The following is a 25,398-nucleotide window of genomic DNA, read 5'->3' as shown; positions in this document are numbered from 1 at the left end:
TTTTTGGTAAACACAATGTAGGAAATAACATTAGTTAACCACTAAAACACAGACCACAGATGCATGACATTCAAAGCATTAAAAAAGGTGTTTAACTCTGTAACATGCATTTTGGCAGTACTTCCACATAACTTTTTATTAGTTTTTATTAGCAATTGTAGCTAGTCAACATCTCGATGTCTTTCATGTCTATGACTTCACTAGAAAGTACAGAATCTCTCAAACTTGATATCTTAAATGGACATAGCTAGTAAAATATGTTAACAGTTGCAAAAAACACTCTTGAATTCTATCTGAAATGCATTTGAAGCATAGCTATGTATGATTGTTGTGCCAGAAAGTTCAATTTAAAAAAAAAAAATGGGGGGAGGTATTTCCAAGTATTTCATTCTTTCTACTTCCCACATATTACATTAATTCAAACTGTTTGAAGTAAGGATCTGTAAGTTTCTTAATGTACTGTGTTGGCTTGCAGATATCCACCTTCCTTATCCTCTATCTTCCTTTCTGAAGCATCAGCTTTCACTGTAACTGAGATAAGCACTCTAAAATGAAATAAGTCATGTACTGACTTGTATATATACAAGTTTTAGGCCAGTGGTAGATAAGATACCTTAAAGGTTTTTTGTTTTATAAATCTAAACTAATTCTCTTATCTCTTTGCCACAAAGGGCTTTTCACTACATGCTTCTTCAGAAATTGATAGTTTGACAGTTCAGATTAGGATAAATATTAGAAATGTATTAGGCAAGCCTTCATGAACATTTGAATACTAGTCTATTCTTCATAACCACCTCAGGTAACCCTATTAAATTCATTTCAGTTTATCAGGACTCCAACAGAAATGCTCAGAAACTTCGATGGAAAAAAAGGACACATTCCTATTAATAAACATAAATGGAAATTTATTCAACAGCTACTTGATTGACTCCACAATAAATAGGGAATTTATTTAATTCCTTCGAAGAATGTTTTTCTCCTTTTTGAACCATTTTAAATGATTAGTGTTCTCTAAACATTAGAGAAACGGAAACAGATCAGAAAGTTTAGTGGTTTAATTACCACAGAGAAGTGACATGTTTGGCATTCCTGACTCATTTTAGCATGAGGAATTAAGAGGCAAAGAGTATGTCACATCAAAGACTGTGTTTCTACATGCTTTCATGCCTTGTTTTGACTTGTTGAAGGCCATGGCCCATCACTGCAGAACCCTCATTTAGTATGGCTTATGAATCTAGGAGTAAATCTTGTTTTGATCTGGTGTCCCACCTCCCCCCCAATATCCAAAGCAGACTACTGTCCAAAAAAGGTGTGTGTTCTACTCAGTAACAAATATATAAACCTCTGTACTACATAAATAGCATGTTTTCCATTAATAAGCAGAAAATCAACCAACCTGGATTTAAGCAACGCAGGGAGTGTCTGCAAATAAATCTGAAGTACTTCATAAGGCAAGCACTGGCTATGGTAACAGCATGTGTGTTTATCAGCTGTAGTTATTCCCAGTTGTTGAGCATGGCAAGCTAGTTCAACCCCTTTCTGAAGCACTGGATTATAAATACAGTTATATAGTTTCCATTGGACCACTGCATTTCCCTTTTGGATTAAGTGGCAGATATGGCTTGCAATCTGCATGCCACGTAGTTTGTCTTCTTCAAAAACAATGTCCCGATAAGCCTCTAATGCAGCCCATCTCAACAACATATCTTCAGATCCACTGCTAGGCAGAATTCCCTGAACTCTGCAAGAGGAACTAGATGCAAGACCGGCATCATTAGAGTTGCCTTGCAAGGCATCTTCCAACTGAGAAAGCTGATCACAATCAACAGTACATATATTGCACGATGCCTGTAAAATTTTTGGAGAAACTTCTGCTCCACCCAGCTGATCCAATATAAACTTGTTAAGGATGTTCAGTATGTGCTGCTGGAAGTTTTTTAGTATTGGTAACTTGGAAGCATGAAGCAATGGGACAATCACAGATTTTGGGTCCATACAACAGCATATTCCTACATTATGTACACCCGAGAGAATTTGAACACAAGTGCTGCTCAGAGAAACTTGCTGCAACAAGTGCAAACACTGGTGTGCACAAACAGCAATGCAACAGCATCTGTCAGGATAATGAACTTCTCCATCAGCTGCCTCGAAGGGATTTTTGGAAGCTTGGTTTTTAAAAGCAGACACAGAGAGCCCAGAGAGATCTCTGTGGTGATGCATGAAGTGAGAGTACTCACATCGTCTGTGCCGCTTTCTTGTACACATTGATTGATGGAGCTGCTCTGATTTCACTTTTTTGACAGTGCTGATTATTTTCAAGATGCTGTTGATAAGGGCTTTCAGATGCTCTGAGGCTTCCCTGGTTACTCCTTCATTCTTCATACACAGCCATTCCATTTGAAGTACTGTTATTTCAAACAGCTTAAATCCCTGATACTGTATGAACTCATGAACCAGATCTATAGCTTGGCTAAAGTAGAATGGATTAGAGGCCGCACTCTGTAGGCAGCAGATCAAAATCTGCAAGACTCCTTCTATAACCTCAGGTAGAAGCAAAGCTCTGTGATGATATCTAGAAAGTACCAAGTCATCCTGAACTGGCTGCTGTAGTGTTTTCTTGTACCCTGGACCAAAAGGATCAGGTTGCTTTTCTAAGCAAGTTCTGATTTTTAATGCTGCTTTAAGTAAGTCTGTTAAATTTCTTCGTAAATTGTCAGGCATTGTTTCTGTGTTGCTAATATCTAAAGACATTAGATGCAGTACAGTTCGAAAGAGCATCCTTTGGATCAAAGCCACAGGTTCTTCTGTCCACCCTGCAGAAACTACTTCATTTTCTGTGTTACTTACATTGCAACAGTCTCCAAATCCTGACAAGAATTCAGTTAATGTAGGCACCACACTAGCTGAAAGAGCAGAACTGTGATTCAAACTAATATCAAATTTGCACACCTTCTCCAACAGTGACAATAATACATGGCATAAGTCAAAAGGAGAGTTATCCATGTTGCTCTCAGCAATTCCTGCAGCTGGCTCATTCAAAATCTCTGGGTTGAGCTCATGTGCTGGAGTAATTTGGCTGGAGTTTTCTAGGCTAGGGGCATCAAGATTAGAATTTGGTACCGTTTCAGCAGGTAAGTAGTCACTTCTACCTACAAGGTAGCTTTCCCTAACTGGATACGTTAAAAAAGGCTGCAGGAGCTGGGAGCGTCTGTGTTTCATCATTATAGTAGTCTTGTCATCAGAATTGCCCTCTGAATCTGAAGTGGACAGCTGAGATCTTCTTGCATCTCGCACAGAGTAACGATGGGTGGTTTTGCGCACATGTCCACTTTTTCGAGATCGAGGATTTAGTTTTACAGAAGCCTGAAGAGATGAACGAGTGCTTCCATCTAATCCTAGTTTTTCCTGAGTAGATTTCATAGAACTTGAATTGTTCTCTTTGGTCAGGCATATGTCTACTGTAGAGGGTATATTAAAACCTATTGCAACAGAAAAACAAAGGAACATTAAGAAACATTCAGGAAAATTATGTTAAAAAAATAAAAAAGGAAAAATACTTTTGCTTCAAAAATATGAAAAACTTGTATTTTAATAGGCCATGTTTTTGCCTATGTCTGACATTTACAGACATATACTAAGTCAGTAAACAATTGACATTTAGGAACAATACTGGCTTACTTTGAATGTCTAGACAGAGTTAATTTGTCAATTAGAAAAAAGACAAAAATGTGCTAGAGTTTCCCAGAACTTATTTGTAGACACAGCTATTCCTTTCTCTTAAAATATAAGGTTATATCAAGGCACATGAAAGGACTGTTGAGGAGCAAGGGGAAGAAAACTTAGTTTGAAAAAAATATCTTTTTTCTTGTTACAGAAAATATATAGAGAAACAAAATCATAATCCACTAGTTATTTTTCAGTTCAAGTTTGCTTAACTTACACTAATACAGCAGTAATAAAATATTAATCAGCAAGATACCAACTCTGAGATCTCTTCTATTACTTAGCTGTGGAAGCAGTTTTAGGCAGTAACACAAGTCATATTTACTATGTGCATACCATTTTATATATACTAAGTCTCACAGTACACGTTGTGAAACAACCCCATCCCACAATGAAAAAATCTTCTTTAAAGGGGAGAAAAAAGGTCTTCAATTTGATGACTCACTGTTGCTTTATGCATCTCAGCTGCTATAGGAGCTGAGTGCCTTAAGTCATAGCCCTCTTATAAGAATGTATGAAAAACAGTGAAGAGATTATTGGTGGTAATAGGGAAAAAATATCTACTTAAAAATATTGCATATTTTCAAGTATACAGGCCTCAATCACTTCAGCTTTAATTGTTCCAAACAAAAGCAACAGGCAGAAGTTGTAGACTTACTGCAATAATCAGGGACAAGAAGGTGGAAAGGAGTACCAATTAAGGTGTGGAATGTTCCCATAAAAGCCAAGTCAAGACTGAACACCTTTCAGCTACTCAGTCTACAATGGCAAATATGAAATTTAAGTCTGATTCTATTGGTAAGATGATTTTGAACAATAAAAGATAAGTTTTTCCAGTTCTCCTGTACTGGTAGATTCAGACCATAATTTGAAAAAGCAGGTGGAAAAAGATTGGCTGTGCTCTTGGATAAAGTCTATTATCATTTCTGATTAATGGCACAATGGTATCTGCATACCTTGGGCAATAGAATACCCAGCATAAAACAACTGCAAGCATTCAACATCCAGAAAGTTCAGTATTTAAAAAACGTAATAGTAACACCTCACCACCCCCAAAAAAACAAAGCCCCAACAGCCCACACTACATATATGACCATTAAATTGTAAAGTGCTTCCATGTGCAATAATGACTGTTTCTTGCTGTTTCACAGTCATGGTTGCTTAAGAATCATCTGTTTTGGAGGCAGGAAGTTAACTAAAAGTACTTTACAAAATAAAGAGTATTTTCTTCTCAGAAAGAAAAAAGTTACCTAATAGAGATATATTTATTTCAGACCAAGGAAACCCAGCTCTTCGTGTACAACTGAATACATCATCTTTACTGCATCAGTAATAAGATAGAAGCTTGTAGTAGGAAAAGTCGTGCATTATGCAAAGTGCAAAACCAATACATCTTATCCTATTAAAATACCAGCGTTTTAAACTAAACTGGAAGAGTCAATAAGCTATCATGAGACCAAAATGTTTCTTTAATGCAATCATGCTTCCAGGACCATGGAAGAAAGACGCAAGCAGGGTAGTTAATTACATAATAGTATGAAGCTTGCATTTTAAATACCTTAAGTTTACAAACATTAACAAAAGCTTTAGATTCACAGGAGTTGAAAATTGCAAAGAGCACTGGGAGAGCTTCAAGGGGGAATCCTCTCAGACCATTTTTTCATTTGTTTCATCATCTGTTTTATCCTCTAAGAAAGCAAACAAATGCAGAAGTGTGTCCTGTCCCAACCCCCCCAAATGAACGTGGCTGTCATTTCCTGGTTCACTTGTGAAGGCTTGCCTTGTGTCTATCATCCCTTTAACTTCTTTATTATCATACCTTTTATTTCTTTAATTTGCTTTAAACTGATTCTTCAGCAGTTGAACCCACGTGATTTAATTCCTCTATTAGCACATCAGTTTTTCTGACACAGAACATCCAACTAAGAAATGCAACCTGGGTCTGATCATCATCACGTAGTGTTACTCTATTTTCAGAGCCTATCTCCCTTACCATTTCATTGCACTTATACTCTGTCTGATATTAGTCTTTAAGCCTATTTTCTTCTTCAGTTTCAGTAAAGTCTTTCTTACCCTATCTCTGATCAGTCTACAGTGCCAACATGTATCACTTCAAGAACCAGTAAGTTTTTCCTCCTACCTCACCATGAAACATTTCCACTTCAGTGAAAATATACTCTTTCAAATTCCTGTGCTCTATAGTAATATACAAATACAATGCATCACTTTTTTCTAGGTCCTTAATACCGTAACTCATAACATTTACCTATTGCTTTTTCCTCTTGGACAGGGATTTTCCACACCAGCGGCAACAGTGACAGAAGAAGAGTCAGAAGTTCTTCCCGACATGTCAGCTCCTACATTAGAAACAAAACAGAAATAAGCTTTTGTACTTTTTTCCTGAATAGAGTAATCTTCAGGTTTATTTTTAAAAGCTATAAACGTTCAGTTCCCTAAGCCCTTCTTCTGTTTTACACACTGGAAAAACTACCTAACCGCCAAGAGTGCTACAGTCGTTACCTGCAGCCAATAAGAAAGCATCTAAGGTATTTATTATGCTTCTGCAAAAATCAAACAGGAAAAACAGGAAAGAAGAGTCAAAAGCAAATAACTTGTTCATTTAATCAAAGTCAACATGAAGCTCAGGAAAAGTTTGAAGTTTCCGTAGTTACGGAAATGTAAGTTAAGAAAATTATAAGTTAAGAGAACTTTAGGTAAAGCTTTCTACTTTATCCAGAGCAACACATTTAAATCAATGAAAAACTTACACTTATCCAGTGATGTTTTTGACTCACAATGAAAAGGTAAAAATATAATAAATTATTCTTAATTTAGAGAACAGATTAATTACTAAAATACCTCAAGCCTACTTGGATTTTTAAGACTTTAAGAATTTTAATGCAGACAGAAATAGTAGAAAGTACAGAACTCTAACAATTAGTTTACTCATTGCTGTGCAACACTACCAGTGTGATTTCAGTCCTAAAGATCAAGAAATCCCATCTTTTTCCTCTTCAAAAAAGTCTGACTTAACCATTTTGGTAGTTACCACCATTCAGGGACACACAGCAAAAGGAACATGTTTACCCAAACATTCAAGGTAGCAATGAAATTAAGATGAGTGAAGATACACAACTTTGAGTAAGCTTGTTTAAAGTGTTGTGACTTCTTACCAATCTGCTTTTAGTTGAAGCCTAGAATTTAAAAGTGACTTGAAATGTTTGCACACACCTTTATTTACAAAGATTTTGGATTCAGAGTCCTTAGAAACAAATTTGCAAATGTGAGGAGAAAGGACAAAAGTAAAAAACCTGTTAACATGCTATCTAGTTAAATATTTTAATAGATTAAGTATCCAGAGTACTGAACTAAACTGAAGTTTAAAGAAATTACGCTGCTAAGCTACTGAAGTCAATAGGTAAAATGAATTACAGCTTGCAAAGCAGTATCAGCTACTTCTGCATACATATATCTGAATTTCTTCATGCTAGCTTATTTACTTCGTTTGGTTCAAACACCTCACTGATAAATCACCTGGTATTTCACAGAAAAAAAAGTGTTCCTTTGAATATTTCAGTTGGTTTCATTCAAACTTGAACATTCCAAAGATTGAATCAGAAACACATGTCCATCAATAACCTCACTACAAATTAGATTGATAATTAAAGTTCCGTTTTATTAGATCCACTTTTACAAGGTCACTTGTATTTGCTTTGTTGCTCCCCACCTCTCTTCATTCTTGGATGGAAAGTAGAGAACTACTAAACAGTACAACAGATAAGATGGGGAAGAACAAAGCAAATACAAATACGTTTCAATCAAGTTTTCTGAATAGGCAAAGCCTCGTAAGATTTTGGAGCTTTTTCTTGAAATTACTCTATCAGTGAAGGATAGTGGTAGTTAGGAAAGGATTGACAGTGTTTTTTTTTTTTTTTTTTTTTAAAAAAAAAAGCACTACAGTTATGGCATATATGGGATTCTGGGGTAGACTCTAAACAGGACAACTCAAATATCAATTACCCATTCACATGACAGTCAACAAGAAACTGCTCAGATTTTTTTGTTGAAATATGCATGACAGTCCTCTCCCAATTGCCCCCCCAAAAATGAAAGATGTATGTTATTTAATCTTATTTTATTGCTTTAAACTAGAAGAACCTTCTCAAAGTAACGACTGTATTTCAACTACAGATTCCCTAAAAAGACTCATTCCTTTCAAAAATTCTAACCTATTGCTTCTTTCCACCCAGCTGCTGCACTTAACTTTTACACATGGCTTAACTAATCAGATGTTTAATAGCCACCAGTATCATCTGGCAACAGTTACATTAGCTATTTTTTGTTCTTGTTGAAGGACAGAATGTAATTGCAACTTACCCTTCTACACTTCTAGTCTAATTAACTTGCACCCACACAAGAAGGGCAAGAAAACCAGCACCACAAATACAAGCCAGACTCAAAACTCAACACAAAAAGATTTAAATTGAGGTAAGAAAAACTATTACCTGATCAATACTGGAGTTCAATGTGGTAAGCAAAATAAACCCACGGCCTTGAACTAAGTATTGTCCCAGCGCTGCCATATGAGTTTCTTCCTCTTCATCTTCCTTGGCCTCTGCCCTCTGGACCACCGCATTGCACAGTCTGTTGACATCAGTCAAAAATTCCCGTGCCAGTGAGTTACTGGCACTGCTCATGTCTGAGCTGTAATTAGAGGGAAGTACAGAAATTAAATACTACAGAAAATGCATTCCTTATGGAAAAGACAGGGGAGAGAATGGCATTTCTTCACTATCTGTCCACTTCCCAAACATCAAAGATTTGTAGGACTGAGGAATCAATATACCAATATAAGGTAGAAAGAAATAGAAAATATAAGCTTTGAGAATTTATTTTGGTGAGACTTTGGCTAACAGCTGATTACTCCAAACACTCATTTTATAAATCTAACAGGTGAAGCCCATGATACACAGCATTCCTTCACATTGCATAAATGGAAGTGAATTACTTAATTTCACTTTTTTAAAAACAGCTAGATGTGAGCTTCAATCTTCATCTGCTTCTAAAATGCATTTAAACTGAAAAATACAGGGACAACAGGTAACTATTAGAATTTATAGGAAATGCATTCTTAAATATTTTATTAGAAGACATTATCTTCTACTCTGTTATGTATTCAAGCAATTGAATACACACCTTCCTTCAAGGGAAAAAAAATAGTGAATTAAGATGCATGTGGGAGCTTTATAAGTATAATGCTTTAGACTTAACCTCAACAGTGTTTCCCCTCAAAAGTCAGCTGAATGGGTGGCAATCACTACTATGTATACAATTCAAGATATTGATTCTGCTGTGCATGTCCAGGAGGAAATACTAAAAGCACTGATACTGATTCCTAAACCAATTTTACTTTACATAATGCACACAAAGCACTCATATGCTTTGCATATTCACCCTTATTAAATAATTTAAGTCTCATCTTACACTACAGTTTTTCAGTTGGTCAGCACTAGTATATGCTGAGAAGTTTAAAACAAACAAGAGCCAAAGGAAATGCAAGTAAACTGTAGAAAACTGATACAGATCATTGATGAAGGCAAGACAAAAAAAATCTGTGATAGCAACTACAGAAACAAGAATACTTAATCCACATAATACCCATTTAATTAATACTACAGCATATTTAACTCTTTATTTTTATGTAAATGGTTGAAGTAAAATCTTCAAAACTCAAATATTTTCATAACATCCAAGCACAGAACATCCATGAAGGGGTCCAAATGACTTAAGATCATTGAAATGTAGCAGATAAGTTAATACTGCACGATCAGAAAACATTTACATACAAGTAAAAAATAAGGTAGGAAAGAACATGTTTGTGAGCGGTAATAGTACAAAAAGCTTCTTTCAGTGGCAAGACTGAATATTTATACATATGACATTCTCTATAGCCGTAACAGAAAGATTCTTACCAGAATTACTTCACCAGCCTAACACATTTATCTTCTATTTGGAAGGAAAAGTAGATATATTCCAGAAATTCCACCCTTGGTTCACCTGTTTGAAAAACAAAAAACCCATGATATTAAATAAGCAATTTCTTTGTTTCTAAAATGGATTTTATGATAGCTATTTTTAGTTCATGAAAATTCCTTGAGTTTTGAGCTTTAAAGCTCTAATTTCTACTTCTAGCTTATGACGACATATAACCAAAATTCTGTTACAGAGAAACAAACTGGTGCGTGCAGGGTAAGTTAACATAATAAAGTTCATTAGTTTTGGAAATGTAAAATGTGCTAGGTATTCAAGTTTAAACATGCTCCTCTAGAAGCAGTATCAATTTGTTTCTGGTGATGACTCTCCACATGCGCAATACTTTTAAGCACTTGCAGCTCTAGATACAAGCGATGAAGAATCTGCATTATGCATTTACATCAGCACCTGACTGCACTTTAAACCAGTCCTCTTCTTTTGCCTTGACAGATATCCTAATCACTGGAAAAGAGGTACTTAATAAAATTGGAAGAGAACAGTATTGTATATGCTTTATTCTTTGTATCTGTAGAGCCCACTGAAGTAATGTGGGAGTTCCGTCCTCCCTCCCCACGCCTGACCACTCTTTTTGAGAAGAAATGTCTCTTCATTTCCAACCTGAACCTCCCCCGGCGCAACCTGAGGCCATTCCCTCTAGTCCCATCACTAGTTAGCTGTGAGAAGAGGCCGACCCACGGCTCCCCACGCCTTCCTTTCAGGCAGCTGCAGAGAGCAATAAGGGCTCCCCTGAGCCTCCTCTTCTCCAGTCTAAACAACCCCAGCTCCCTCAGCCGCTCCTCACAGGACTTGTGTTCCAGGCCCTTCACCAGCTTCATAGCCCTTCTCTGGACACGCTCCAGGTCGATGTCCTTCTTGTACTGAGGAGCCCAAAGCTGAACACAATACCCAAGGTGCAGCCTCACCAGAGCAGAGTACAGGGGGATGATCACCTCCCTGGCCCTGCTGGCTGCATTATTCATGATTCAAGCCAGGATGTTGTTGGCCTTCTTGGCCACCCGGGCTCACTGCTGGTTCATGTTCAGGTGAGTGTCAGCCAACACCCCCAGATCCTTTTCCTCTGCACAGCTTTCCAGCTACTCTGCCCCTAGCCTGTGGAATTGCATGGGGTTGTTGTGGCCAGGTTGTTGTGGCTGAAGTGCAGGACCCAGCACTTGGCCTTGTTGAATCTGATCCCATCAGCATCTGTCCATCGATCCAACCTGTCCAGGTCCCAAATTAATGTTTCAGCTGAACCCAATTTCTATCAGTCTTGGCATTTTCACAAGCTGCATCTATCAGTACATCAGACATACACAGATGAGCTGTCCAATCACACATTTACTGAAACATCCACAAATTGGGGTGCCAATGCTGAGAGCCAGTCTAAACATTAAAACCTCATTCTCTAGAAGTGATTAAGATACAGAAATGCATTTGCCATCAGTGGGAACATGAAAGCTCAACACCAAGAAAAGACATTCAACTATAAAGGTCTCTGTGTGAGTGCTCCAAAACCACTTATAGTCCATATTCCCCCCCTTATTCCCCTTAATTCAGGGATAGAAAAGCAAAAAAAAAAAAAGAAAAAGATTCTGACTGTAGTAATCAGGTGGCAATTAAATGAAAACTTCAGCTTTATCTTTACAATTGTGATCGAGTATATGCACTGAACAAAAGACCTCCAGCTTCCCCAGGCAAGCTCATAGTAATCGGCCCACCTTTGAGTGCTCAGAGCAGCACATTTCAACTCAAGCCTCACAGAAAACCATCTTATCCATACAGCCAATGTTCACAACTCATTGCAACCACAGCAATAATAGCTTAGGCCACTCATGGTTTCTGTGCACCAGACTTTATTAGAAGACATAAAAGACACGCTGTTATCCGTATTTCAGTGACCTTCTTTCAGAAACTTCACTCTCCAAGTTTTCTGCATTGCTTGCAATGTTCCATGGATTTAAGGTGCAGTACTCTAACAGAAGGGTGAATTTCCAACATCACTTGTAAGATAAAACATAGTTTTGTTAACACTAATGCAAAAAGACATCAAGCATGCCATCTTAACAGAGAATTTCACATACAATTGCTAAGAACATGAGGTGCTGTCATTCTAAAGCACAGAAAAAAAATATTAGGGCTATCATGCAGGACAAAGCACTTCTGTTTAGAAGGACTAATTTCAACAAGTGCTAGCTGCTTATTTATACCCATTTCCTTCCCTGCAATTCAGGCCTGAAACAGACTGACACCACACGTCTTTGGAAATGCAGTTGGAGGTCACCTCATTGTTCAGCCTGTCTTGAAGACAAAGAATAAAGCAAAGAGAATTAAGAAATAATTAAGAAGTTTCCAAAAAAGTTGCATGTACAGAGCCAGCCTTCTTCCCTCTTTTCTGTTTGTTTCCTGACCAGTCATTTAAGCCCTTAAAGCACAGTGCTTTTAAAACAAACTCACTGAACAACGTGCCACACTGATGTAACAAAGCAAATGCTCCACAGAGGTTTTTTTTTTTTCCTTCCCCAAAAACCAACAACAAATCCACCCACATCCTAATGTTTCAGCTTGCTTATCACTTTCTCTTTCTATTGCAGATAGTGGTATACTGACACTACATCCTACACAGCATGGCATTTCCTCTTACTCTGAGAAAGTACGCCAGCTAACTTGTAAGTAGGATCTACACTACTACAGTATTTTTGTTTTAAGATGACTTCTTTAATTGTTACGATGCCTGGTAGCATGGAAGCAGACACTATACTAAGTACCAGTAGTAAGGTAGTGACTTAGCTTGTCTTTGGACTTCTGAGAGGTTGTGTAGGCAAAAAAAAAAAAAAAAAAAAAAAACACATACAGATGAACAAGACTGTAAGAGAACAGCAAGAAGCCTACCAAAATCTTGGTTCACCAGTGCTGTGTACAATCCTAATGGGACAGTTACGAAATATACAGTGTCGGGGCTTCACATTGCTAGCCCTGAAAAAAAATCACATCCTTAAATTCCATTCCACCCTCTAGAATATGATCTCATTTTATTTGAGGTGTTCTTTATGAATAGTAACCATGTCTGAAAGGAAAAAAATCCTCAAGCAAAGAGAATAAATCACTTAAGCTGTGAATGACCTGATATGCACATTTAATCTCTTCACATCCATCTTTGTATCATCCTCAGTTCAATTCATACCAGTTCTGCCCTCTAGCCCCTTCTCCTGTGCTAGCTCTTAGGGGATGCATTTTCTATTTACTGTTATGGTATAGATCACTTTACCTGCAATTGAAACTTGTAGTTTCTCTGGACTTGATTTCATTTTTATGAAGTTGCTCATCAGTTGAGCATTTTAAAGTATAGGAATGCCTTGTACTTCAGTGGGTTTTATATCTTCAAAAGAAAATATCAAAAGCATCCTTTAAATAATTTAAACCACAAGGGAACTTAAAAATAAGACCAGTTGTTCAGCATTGAATACCAAATCATGAATATACTAACTTTATACAGCACTAATGATTAGGTATTATCTCCAACATCACTACAATGTGAGGGAACGATGAAAAAGCAAAAAAGCTCATTGCCAGGGCTAGTATTCTTCATGACAGCAAACTCTGCCTTTGACTTGGCTGCATTTCCAGCAATACATTGCCCAGAAATATCTGCAAAGTCCAGTAACAAAATAAAAAGTACCAATTAGCAAATTACTATAGCAACACTGCAAAGAAATACTACAGTAAGTCAAATGAAGTCAAAATGCTCTAACACTAATTCACAATTACTTTCTGTAACTGCTGTCCAACAGCTACCACAAGGATAAGAGACAAGGCAGGAAGTTCGGTAGTGGTCTCCAGTTCACACACGAGCCTAAATGACTGTTCTGATAAATCCACCTCCTCTTAGGCCTTTTAATTTTTATATTAATTTTACAGTAGTAGCAAAGAACAACAACAGAAAACTACTTAAATCTCCTGTTTCTTATGAAGTAGATATCAAAACTTCTGCAAACTGCTTGCTAGTAACTGCCAGTCTAAAATGGCCATGTTATACTAAGTGCTATCCATACAACTGCATGGCTTGGCTAGAGTGCCTGAGTAAAGCAAAGTTACATGTACCCGAGGTGCGCATGACATGCATGAGCCACTCGTAAGCCTTCATTTCCTGTAGCCCACTGTTATCTTCAATAAAAGCAAACAGTCTTGTATACCGGGTTATATGCTTTTAGCCCTGTTATACATTGCACTAAAGGAGCAATAGCTTTGTTTGTAAGAAAAGAATAAACTTATGAGAAGTTACTTTATGGGCTATTCAAACACGAGTAGAATGTTTGGCACCTGAAGCTGTTAATTTGTTTACTTTGCCTAGTTTTCTATTCCAGATAAGAGACAAACATTGACTAAGCTTTACACAAAGGCATGGCTGCGAGTCCTTTTGAGTACAGAGTACAATGAAGTTGCATTGTCAGTAGGTATGAAAATTAACACTTGGAAAAATGCTATTTATATAAGCCATCGTACAATACAGTTATTTCTGGCCTCCAATTCTAAAATTGGAACTATTTTACTCATTCTCTGGAATAAAACATATGGGAATGAGTCACTACTGGCCAATAAAAGCTATGTTTACATTGTACTCATTCCATTCAGTAAATACTTGTCCTAGTCTTCTTCCCTGTACTTAACATTTTCACTTTGTAGAATATGCTTCTGACCTCTTCCCTGATTTTAACAATAATGTGATTATATTAACAATGATTTTCAGATTTACTTTGGAGTTAAGCTTTCAATTTAAGCTCTGTTTTTTGTTAGCAAAGGACAACAGGTATGGTGAAGAGCACCAGCACATCACTGACAGAGACACTAAGAGGCTTGTGCAATTGTAACACACACATTGCCAGCTTTATTACAGAAACTGTTTATCCTGATAGCAGCAGACACCAAATTTGGTTCCTTGGTGGTGAAATGCAAGTAAAGCTTGAAGCTAATGTATTGCAGAAATCAGCATTCTTCCTTTTGTTCTTTTGATGTTATTCAAAACTTGAAACAGGCTAGAAATGAATACCCAATTGGCACTGTTAAAACGGGTATGCAGCAGGAGCAATATGCAGTCCCTTAAGAAAACAGCACCTGTAATTCAAGCAGAGCATCAACAGAAAGCTTGAGAGGCTTTCATTTTCATGCCTTGTTTTACAAATGCAAGGCAATCAGCCAGAAGCATTGCTTAAAAACAGGCAGTGAACATTTGCTAACCATCCAACAACACTGATATTCAAAAACAAGAGCAAACAAGTGAAAACAAGACAGCTCAAGTACAGCTCATTCTCAAAACAGACACACCAGACAAGGCTCTAGCTCTGCAGAAGACCTCCTGCTTACTCCTTATTTCCAGCCACTTCCTGCTCTAACCTTTGCTCTCACTTATTAGCTATTTCGGGGTCACAAAAGCAGACAAACTATAAAAACATTATGGCAGCATTGTTCCAGCCATTAAGCTGCACATGAAAAGCAGCTTTGTAATATACACTAGCTATCATTAGAAGACTGCAGGTAGATGTCAATTTCCTTTGCATGGTTTGATGCCTGGCAGTCCTTTATTTCAATAAGGACTTCAGTAACTGGCTTTTAGTCTTCTGCAAAATCCACTAGACCACTAATATTTCCAAAGAAGTTATTCCGACTCTCTCCCCAGCATAAAGAAAAAATGAAAAAATGCTTAGTGTATTTCGAACAATAATATACACACAGTCTTAACTAACCAGGGAAAAGCACATCAAACTCATAACATGATAAACAAGTATTACTTCAATAAACACTAAGGTATGCTGAGATCTTCAGAGCAATAACACTGCTGTATACACAAGTGTTTGTGCATGTATAATCTTACTACTGACGGTTTCATGTAAACTCTGAAGTGTACGCAGCTCCCTTCTCACTTACCTGGGACGCTCGCCTTGAAACACCACCACAAGACAAAGCCCTGCTTCTACAGGCACCTTAAGCCTCCTATAAATGTAGTCTACTTATGTTCTGCTGCCTAGATATTAAAATCAAATTTAAGCAGTGAAGCTCAATGTTTATACAACCTGGGAATTAGATTTCTACTACGTGGATGTGAAAGCACTTCATCGTACACTGAAAAAAGCTCAGAATTTCAGGGAATTACAATATCTGTGCTTTCTGAAAAAGACAGTCTATAAATAAAAAGGCGTGCACGCTTTTAATCCATGTCACTGTGCTTCCTAAATGAGTCATTTCTGTTGTTGAACAGATATACCAAGGAAAAAGACAATCAAGATCAGACAAGTGCTATGCTAAATTCAGCCAAACTAAGGAAACAGGCTCTTTCCAAAATACCTACCACATATGTATAAACAAGTCAGCAAACCTATAATCAGCAATGTACCTAAGGCTACAGGTACCCAGAGATACATGAAATGGCATTAGATGTCCAGGCAAGTTGACTCTCCTCGGTTTCAGAAATGTCATTCTTCTGATTGGGATCCAGATCTATGGAACACCACAGAATGTGAGGAAGTAATGACAAACAAAATGCCTTTTCTCATCCCCAAATCATTATTTGCCATATATTTTCATGCCTCAGTGGTTTAGTAATGGGTGTTTTTTTTTTGTTTTGTTTTGTTTTTTTTTGGGGGGGGAGGGGAGAGAATGGTGTGGATTTGTTTCAACAACTGGAAAAATTAAACTCACAGGTAACTTTGGGCACAAAATTAGTTTCAGATTAAACTCCAGCAGATGCAGTTTAAGTTACTTCTAAAAAATCACGCTGGCCAAGTAAAGTATAATCCAGTTTCTGGGGTACATTCTGACTTGTAGTGCTCTGCCCAGCAAGACTAATTCTAGGACCTCAAAAATCTCCAGCACAGTTATTTTTAACAGCACCTCTGAATTAATGATAGAAGCACAAATCAAAATGGTGTAACAGATCAATACATACACAATACTCTTGCTTACATAGAAAAAATGTTTTCTTCGTGAATTTCCAAAGTATAACTTTACGACACTACTTCCATTCTACAAACTCCAATTTACATCCTTAGCATTTCTGCTGCATACATTTTGTTATGTATCAGTCCCCTGAGCAGAAAACCTACTAATGGCCATGAAATGCATCAGCTTGTTCTATCAGCTCAAAACAAACGGTTTCTAATTAATTAGCTGCCAGTGACTATAAAAGGATTGTAACTACAAGCTGCACATAGGGGACTGGAAATCAAGCCAAGAACAACAGTGAGGTATAATAAATTATTCTAAGGAGGTTGCACAACCAGAGAGACCAAAACCAAAAGAGAACTTGGCAAGAAAATAGCAGGTGATAAGGGATCTTAGTGCCCAGAAAGGAAGCCAGCTCACATGCAACCTAAATGCAGACTTGTCAACATACAAGCAGTGCACCAGAAATATAGAAACTGTATGCTCAGACCTCTAGAACATCATACAAATAAAACCAACTCCAAAGGTTAAAAATCATAATCATTAAAATAAAAATTCTGAAATCCACCATGATCAAACTACTGGGAAAACTTCGGGTTTCAGCAATTGTCCTAGTCTACTACTGCCTCCTGTACGAGGGTATGGCAGAGGCCAAGGATGTCATTCAAACCCAGCCCTCATGTTTTCTAAAGCATGCTAACACACCCCACTCATCTTAGCTCCACCTGAGTGTTATTGTCTTCTCTGCCACCACATCTGCACGCTAACACCTCCTGGAGCACAGGAAACAGCTTCCCATGTCTTCCACGAAATTCCTTGCGTATCTTGGAGACTAGAATTAAGTGTCAACTCTCTATTTGTAGAACACATCCAAAACTGATTATATGTATCATCATGTAAGAAGGGGGAAAGGAAAACATGTTGGTAGAAAAGTGGCACACTTCAGTATTTCAATTTTGTCGTCACAGGTTTTCCACACATAAGATACCTACCTGACATATATAACCCTTACTTGGAAAAAGTACTAGATAAGATTAAGCATCCTTAGTGTAAGATTTTTAGAAGCAATCCCTGTAACGAGGAGCTATGTAAGCTGCCATAATGGAATGGAGCAATGCAATGCTAACCTTGTGAAGGCACAAGGGATTAAGTGATCAGTGCAAGGAATTCTTTTCTTGCTGAAATTCAGCAGGTTGTGATCAGGTTCTGCCTTGAGCTACAGAGATCTGTATCCTCTTTACAAGTTAGAAGATCAGCAACTGTTTCCCCCTTCAGAGTCTGCATGAAATAGTACTGAGACAGTAAACAGCAAAGAGTCCCTCAGCTTATCTGCATATCACAAGTGCTTTGAGACAGCTTCTCAACTCAACATGGAATTTTGTTTAGTCATCAACCAATGTGAAACACCTGGGCATGCCATCTTGCTAAGCCTGCAATCAAGTTAGAGAAGATGAGTCATCTAGCAGATAAAAGTACAGCACTGATGAAAGACAGGTTCCCAAACAACTACCTACACGCAAGTCACGCATTAGCACTGTACACAGTGTATGCTAGGCATAAGTTATGCTTAGCTTGTGGTTTTATACCATTCAAAACAGTAACTACAGTCACGTTGTCAGCCACGTTATATGCATTCGTTCATTTAATTTTACATATCAGACCAGCACACGCAGGTACTGAGGATAAACATTCCTTAGAATAGGCAGGGTGAACGCTGTAGTTTTCAGAGATAATCACTGCTACATTAACTGTGTTAAAAACAAGTATGCTTGCTGTCACTGCTGGAGACAGGCTAAAATGCTCCAAAGAAGAATACCACCATGCTGTTACCAACACCATGAAAATGCTTGAGACAAGCTTGGCTATCACAGTCAGAGAAGACAAGAACCTGTTCAGAATATTGTCTTCAGGCACTTGAGATAAGGTTTGTAAGGAGCACGTGGTACTAGAGAAAGGAACTGATACATACGCCAACATAAGACAGAACTTATGTTGAAAAATAAATTATGAAGGACCACTAAGTTATTTCAAAAGAAAGCCAGAGGATGAAGAACTTCAGTAAAGCATTCAGAAGTGAAAAGGCTGAAGTTGCGAGGCTACCAAGTAATCCATGTTTGGAACACTTAGTACTAACAAGTTCTTCACCAAATTAAAAGAAACAAATAATACTCCAGAATGTGTTCTTCCAAGCTTTGTATTTGATAAACACCCCTTGTGCAGTGGTGACTAACTTGGAAGATGAAGACTACATTCCCCTCTAAACAGCAACAGGATAGAAACAGTCTACTACAGAAGTCAAGTCGGAAGCTCAGGATCTCTCCAGCAGAAAGCCGACAGCAACAAGCCCCTGCAAGGCCTTGGAGAAGACCCTCCTGCATTATTTGGCTGTACGGCAGATACTGGTCTCCAGTACAACCAGGAGAAAATGCTGCAGTTGTGACCACACTCAAGTACATAGAACACACTGCATCTACCTGGAGATGATTTTAAACAACAAATATCATCTTGACACAAATCGAAGTGTGATGTGGAAGACCATGCATGCTTCTCTGTAACCTGTGAGATTATGCATTTTGATTGCACCAAAAAACTCAGAGATGGAAGAGGCAAAAATAGTTGAGCAGCATCTTGAGGCACTCTTGATGAAGCAATGAGTAAAGGCTATTCCTGAAACTGAAAGCTTGGTAGCTAGAGGGTTAGAACTAGAAAGCAAAGCACTAAAGATAAACTTTGACATTGCATCTGAAGTACTCACCAAGAGCAGTTAAATAAGAGAAGATGGTCAATGATCAGAGTTAAAGAGGTTATTAATGTGCAGAGGACACTCTGCTTCTGGGATTTTAAAACCAGTCTGTGAAATCCGTATTTTCTAGCAGTAATCACATGGGGACAAGACACCAGGTCAAGACAAGACACATTAGCAATCTGAAGCTAATATGAGCAAATAGCATTTCCCAGAATAGAGTCTCACACTGTTGTTCCAGTTAAGCTCCATGTGCCAGCTTCTTTGCAAAGCACAAGCAGCATCAGTTGCTTCTGGGGGCCTGACCCTGTACCTCTTCCAGGATTTAGAGCAAAGGGACATGAACTGGCCTGTGAACACCCTTGCCTAACCAGAAAGAGAACTACAGCCAGAAGGAGTCACACAATATCTCACTTCAGGTAACTATTCTCCAGTGGAAATACAAGTTGGGAACAAATAGGATTTTTATTTTATTCTTGAAGTTTAAAAAGCACTAAAAAATTAGTCAAGCACTGCAACAGAGAAACTATAATCAGTGATTACACTTTACTTCATATAATAATGACTAAGTGTGAAGTTTCCCAATATACCTACTAGCAAATAGACATGTTTAAGAAAATTCTGAAACACTCTAGAAAACCATAAAGCCATTCAAAATACTAAATACAGTCAAACTTTAAGATGCCCCCAAAACTACAGGCTCCTATCACAAGACTTTAAACTGTTGACAGTTTGAGAAGTGAATGAAGTGTGCCAGATGAAGACTAGATATACAGTGAAGTAGTATTTTTGGTAACCAAACATCACATGCAATTTTTTTCCTGCAAATGCCAGGGATTTAACAGGACTCCAATAATGAAAGTGACTGTAGCTAAAGTAATTTAAGCTTTTAAAGTAGTTTCTAAAAAATTTAGGACCACCTTCTGGAGGTAAAGATACCCATGTAGAATTTCACCTAGATAGCCAGATACATAAAAGTTTTCCTTTGATTTTTCATTATTTGAATTATGAATCAAGAGTGAAACTACACTCTTCTTCCTTAGAATTGAGACACAGCTAATGCAAAGGTACATATGCACAGCAGGTAGGTACACGTTAGGTTTTATAGTCTGACAATTTTGTTTCATTTTCTCTAAAGCAAGCCATAAGAATGTATACCCTTAATTTGAGATTAGGATTGTTAGCTTCTTTCATCTTCCATTAGAAATAGACTAAGTTAATTTATAAGAAAAATATCAACTTCCTATTTCAGAGTCAATTACTGACTTGGAAAACTACACAAATCAACTCCTGAAATAAGTTTGTTGTACTTATATTCATTCCCGCAATCCTACAAATGCTCAGAAATATTTCTTTAAATCTCCGTATTTTCCTTGCTAGTTCACTCTTTTCCAGAATTAAGACACAAACTGTTCATCCCTTCACGTTGCCATTTCTATCATTCATTTCTTATCTGGTTAGTACAGTAAGGCTTTAACCTTAGTGTTGATTACCAAGGTTAACGGATCTAGATAGATGTTTTTGCCATTCATCTCCCTCAAGAACATAAATCTTCAGGCAATGTCTCCACAAGACTAGAGAGGAATGGATAAAGCAAGTCATTTGTTGAAATAGAATTGTACAAAATGAAAAGTTTTAATGCTACCACTACCTGACAATTCCCTTTTACATTTGATCTTCTCAGTTTTCTCTTCGGAAAGCAGAAAGGTTTCTCTCTACAGCCACAAGTCCAAAGAACCAGGCGCCCACCCACCCTTGGTGCTTCATGCACACATACTTTCCCTCACAGCATGGTGATGCTTATAACTGAAGTCAAGAAGCTTACCTGGGGGTGGAGGAAAAGAGGGAAAAGAACAAGTAAGTGTGGGGATTAACTGAGATTGTTAGAATGGTTGAGCAACCACCTGACACAGACACAGCCTTGCAGACAACAGCCTTCCAGCACCGCTCACCACTTTTGCCCCCGCATCTCTACTAGCCCAGGCTCCAGGCTATCAAAATGCAAGCTGGTTCTTTCACAGGGCACCAGGAAGTGATTCGAGGAGTGCCTCCACTCCACGTGGCTCAAAGCACTGTGCAAACAAGAGCGGCAGGAGGTAAGCCCCAGAAGTCTGCAGATAACTACACAAGTTCAGAAGTTCAGAAGACAACAGTTTCAGTGCTTACATACCACATAACCTGTGCAAAATCACACCCACAGTAGCAGCAGGCAGTAGTGAGCTATGTATAAGGAGGCAGAGGGCCAGAAAGTCTGAGAAGCACAGCACAGACACAGAAGATGACAGATGAAGCATGCAGTGGTGACTTCAAAAGGCCTCCTGTAGCTTCAATATCCAGGAACCAAAAAGTAATAGCTGTTTCAGCAGATATCAAGAAATAGTACTATTCCAGGACTCCACTGCATGGACTACAGCATTACATACCTACCCCTTCTTCAACATACATAAGCTGATTACTTGTGTTAAATTGTTCTGCTTTGCACTTGCCCTCAGCATTGGATTTAAGCTGTCTACCTGCAGAGCACAGTGCTCTACAAGTCACACTAGCAAGACCCACGACTCTACCCTAATAGTACCAAAAGCCTAGCTTCCCAGAAAAATGGGGTTTTAATCAGACCCCAGGCTGTAATCATAAACCATTACAGCTGACAGTTTATAGCAAGAAAAACCTCTTCCACCAAGACTACACGACACCCTTTTCTCTTTCCCCTTCCCCTTCACACATCCAGCATCATTTCTGCACACTGTTTTATCTGGAGGCAAGACAATCGCTAATGAACTAATTTCAACGTGTCACTGAAAGGCATGCTGAACTGCAGCGTCTGAATGAGAAGTGAAGGAAAAAGAAGTCTCGATCTACTAAACACCACAGTGCTTTATTGGTTCCTCCCAAGTTACCTCAGCAGCTCAAGCAGACACCTCGCTCAGTCTGAGGGGGAGTCCCCACCCCCTGGGGAGCAGCTCCCTGATAGCAAGGCATGGCTATTCCTTCCCAGCAATTCTTCCTTTCCTCTTTCACCAGAACTGCCAGCCCACTCATTTTCTTGATGCAATTCATTTCCAGAGGTTTGAAGAAAGCTTTTTTCCATCCAGCTTATTTTTGTGTTGAAACACAATGCAGAGTTCAGCCACTGGCAGGAAAGGTGAGAAGGCAGGAGGCAGATCCCCCCACAGCAGCAACAAGCTGCTTGATCAGCTCAGGCAAACCAGAACCACAACAACAGAAAAGAAGTGGCCACAGATCCTTACCCCTGATCTTGACGCAACTTAAAACAGGTTTACCTCCTTCAGACCAGTGGCATTACAGGAGCTGATAGCTCTGATGATACCCACTCAATTACTTAATCCTATCTCATCATCATATAACAGTGTGCAAGAGTGACTGACACAACCATCTCCCAACTAGAAAAGGTAAAACATAACCACAGGCATATCCAGAGTCCTCCCTCCTTTTTAAAAACATTATTATTATTATTATTTTAAAGAAAAGGAACACCTTAAAGATGACCCAAATTAACAACATCCAGTAGTGACATCCCAGACAGCAGCTGGTACAGATCTCTGCTGAGGAAGCCCACAGAGCCTGATGCCTCCTCAGAGAAGGATAAAACAGACCTTGGTGAAGGCTGATGACAGCTGTTTACTCCAATGAACCTTAATTTGTCTGCAGAAGGCAACCGAGAGCATTTCCAGCATCAAGTGCTTCCTGGTGCAACAGAATCCTCTTACAATATAATCTTTTCACCCTGTTTTCCCTTGGCTCCATTCTACCCACAGGAACCATTTTTTGCTTCGGAATTCCTCTATGTGCAATATTAACCTCATTTGAAAAGGCTGCCATGACAATGGCACAATTCTTCAAATACACAGGAGTCCTAAGTCTCTGCACAAGCTACAGAGGTGTACAGCTGTACATTAGTAAGGATGCACCATGGACTATTACGAAAATCAGTAACAAAAAAAAATCAGAACTGATCACTGCCTGAAGCATCTGTTAATATTCATATTGCTTGCATTCTTTGAGCTCAACTCCAAAGAAAGCTAAATAAAAGCAGCAACATACTTTTCCTAAGTGTTAAGAACACACAGTTTCTCTTTCCTAATGTTTAGATATCAAGTGTATACCTTTCCAACACTGCTACTCTTCAACATGCTTTAAGTCTCTTCTTATTGTCTAGAACAGCACTACAAACTGATACAGAAGCATGGGAAACGCCAACAGGGGACTAACAGAAACAAAGCAGCAAAAAGAAGCATTTAGTAATTCTCATTAAGCGGTTGCTGAACTAACAGAAAAGTTTTATTATAATTATTCAACATTTTAAAGATAAGAGGTCTCTGAGTAAAGTAACACTGATGGAGGGAGAACAGGAAGGAGTGACATTAAAAAAGCTCCTCTGAAGAAATCCGTATGCAGCCTTATAAACCCAGTGACAACTGACTTCCTGAGGTCTCATTTACTTTTAGCCTTGGATTTGGAAGTACAGCATTGAAAGCTATTTGCTTCTAGCTTAGAAGATTCTCTGCCTAAAACATGATGAGGAAAAAAGAACAGAATCAGAACACCATATGAAAAGGCTGATTTCTTCTCAGCTAGAACAATATATGAAAGCTTTCTCATTCTTCCCTCTCTTAGTATTTTAAGTGTCCAACAGAAACTCTCAGATCAGAGCCACCAAACAGCAAGTCTCCAAAGGTATCTAAGAGGATGCTTTATTCTTTGCACGGTTGGCGATGATCTGTCAGCCCACAGTTAAAAACAAAGATCTTGTACTCTGATGACTCCTTACCATCCTGCAGCCCCACTATGATAAGGGCTCCTTGCAGACATTGTCTCCTGTCCAAGCAAGCAACCCCAACCAGACCATGTCAGCAGACATACCTCTACTATTGATATTTCCCCCAGAAAGGGGGAAGCATTCCCGACATCTCTCCCCTGCTGCCTAAGAAATGGTTACGATACACATGACTAAAGCAGACCTCCTCACTGCTTTTATGCCAAAGGCAATCCCAGCACCCCGCAGGCAGCGGCAGGATTCTGTTAGTGACACAAGGCTGCGTCACTGACTCCGACTTTCTCCAGATGCTTTCACAGAAGCCCTCCTCATTCACGTGGCACCACGACCCGTCCAGATTTTCTCCTCTAGCCAGTTTCCATTTATAACCGCGCTAGATGCTCTCCGGGCTCCTAGCTCACCACACGATGCTCCTCCTCAGCTCCTTCAGCCGCTCTGCCTCCTCTTACACAAGAGGTTTTGCCCTCGGTTCCAGCGAAGCACCTGCCGCCCCCGCTACCTGTACAGATAAGCGGCAGCTCTCGGTTCACTCGGGGATACCGGGCATTACCCGATCCCGAGGTATTTTCCCACAAGAGGCGCATCCCGGCACGCCAGCCGCCACCACAGGCGCCCCGCCGCTGCCCACGGCGGTCACAACGCCACCACCGCCGGGCCCGGGAGCAGAGGCAGGGGGCACGGCGGGGCGCGGCTGCCCTTACCGGGGCCCGCCGGGCAGGACCGGGGCGATTCAGCGCGCGCAGGGGCCGTTAAACGGCCGCCCCCGGAGCCGGGCCCCGGGGCTGGCCCCGCCCCTCTCGCGCGGCCCGGCCCGGGGCGGCCCCTCTCGGGAGCCCCGCGGCGGGCAATGCCCCGCCCGCGCCGCCACCGCCTCTTCCGCCTCCCGGGCCCACCGGCCGCCGGAGGGGCCCGCCCGGCCCGAGCACCGCGGCCTGGGCCCACCGAGTCCTCCGCACCCCGAGGCGGCGCTGCCCGCCGCCCTTACCCGCTCCTCGCTCCGGCAGAGCCGGCGCGCCTGGCCGCCCGCGCCGCTCTTATCCCGCCGCCGGCCTCCCGGCAGCCCATGGCGGGAGGGCCCGGCCCGGCCCCGCCGCGCCGCCCGCCCCCGTCGCCATGGCAACGACCGCCCCCCCCCGCCCCGCCCCCCCTGACGCCGCCGCTCCCGCTCCGC

At 39.7% G+C, this 25,398-nt stretch overlaps 1 protein-coding gene across 2 annotated transcripts in view; it reads right to left on the bottom strand.

Annotated features, from left to right (window-relative positions):
• LYST (lysosomal trafficking regulator) overlaps window positions 1-25,398 on the bottom strand; it is an 82,099-nt gene extending 56,701 nt beyond the window's left edge. Inside the window, exons 1-5 of one of the 2 annotated variants that reach the window (XM_035320527.1) lie at window positions 25,375-25,398; window positions 9,696-9,780; window positions 8,229-8,427; window positions 5,990-6,080; window positions 1,397-3,479 (exon numbers count right to left, since the gene is read on the bottom strand). In XM_035320527.1, coding sequence (XP_035176418.1) covers window positions 1,397-3,479; window positions 5,990-6,080; window positions 8,229-8,420 — 2,366 coding nt within the window. In that variant the 5' untranslated portion in view covers window positions 8,421-8,427; window positions 9,696-9,780; window positions 25,375-25,398. Of the gene's footprint in view, window positions 1-1,396; window positions 3,480-5,989; window positions 6,081-8,228; window positions 8,428-9,695; window positions 9,781-25,212; window positions 25,312-25,374 lie in introns of those variants that run through there. The other variant, XM_035320526.1, reaches the window with a different exon arrangement.

Source organism: Oxyura jamaicensis, chromosome 3 (assembly GCF_011077185.1).
Source record: "Oxyura jamaicensis isolate SHBP4307 breed ruddy duck chromosome 3, BPBGC_Ojam_1.0, whole genome shotgun sequence".
NCBI lineage: Eukaryota > Metazoa > Chordata > Aves > Anseriformes > Anatidae > Oxyura > Oxyura jamaicensis.
The sequence above is the reverse complement of the archived record's forward strand: the minus strand, read 5'-3'. Positions and strand labels throughout refer to the sequence as shown.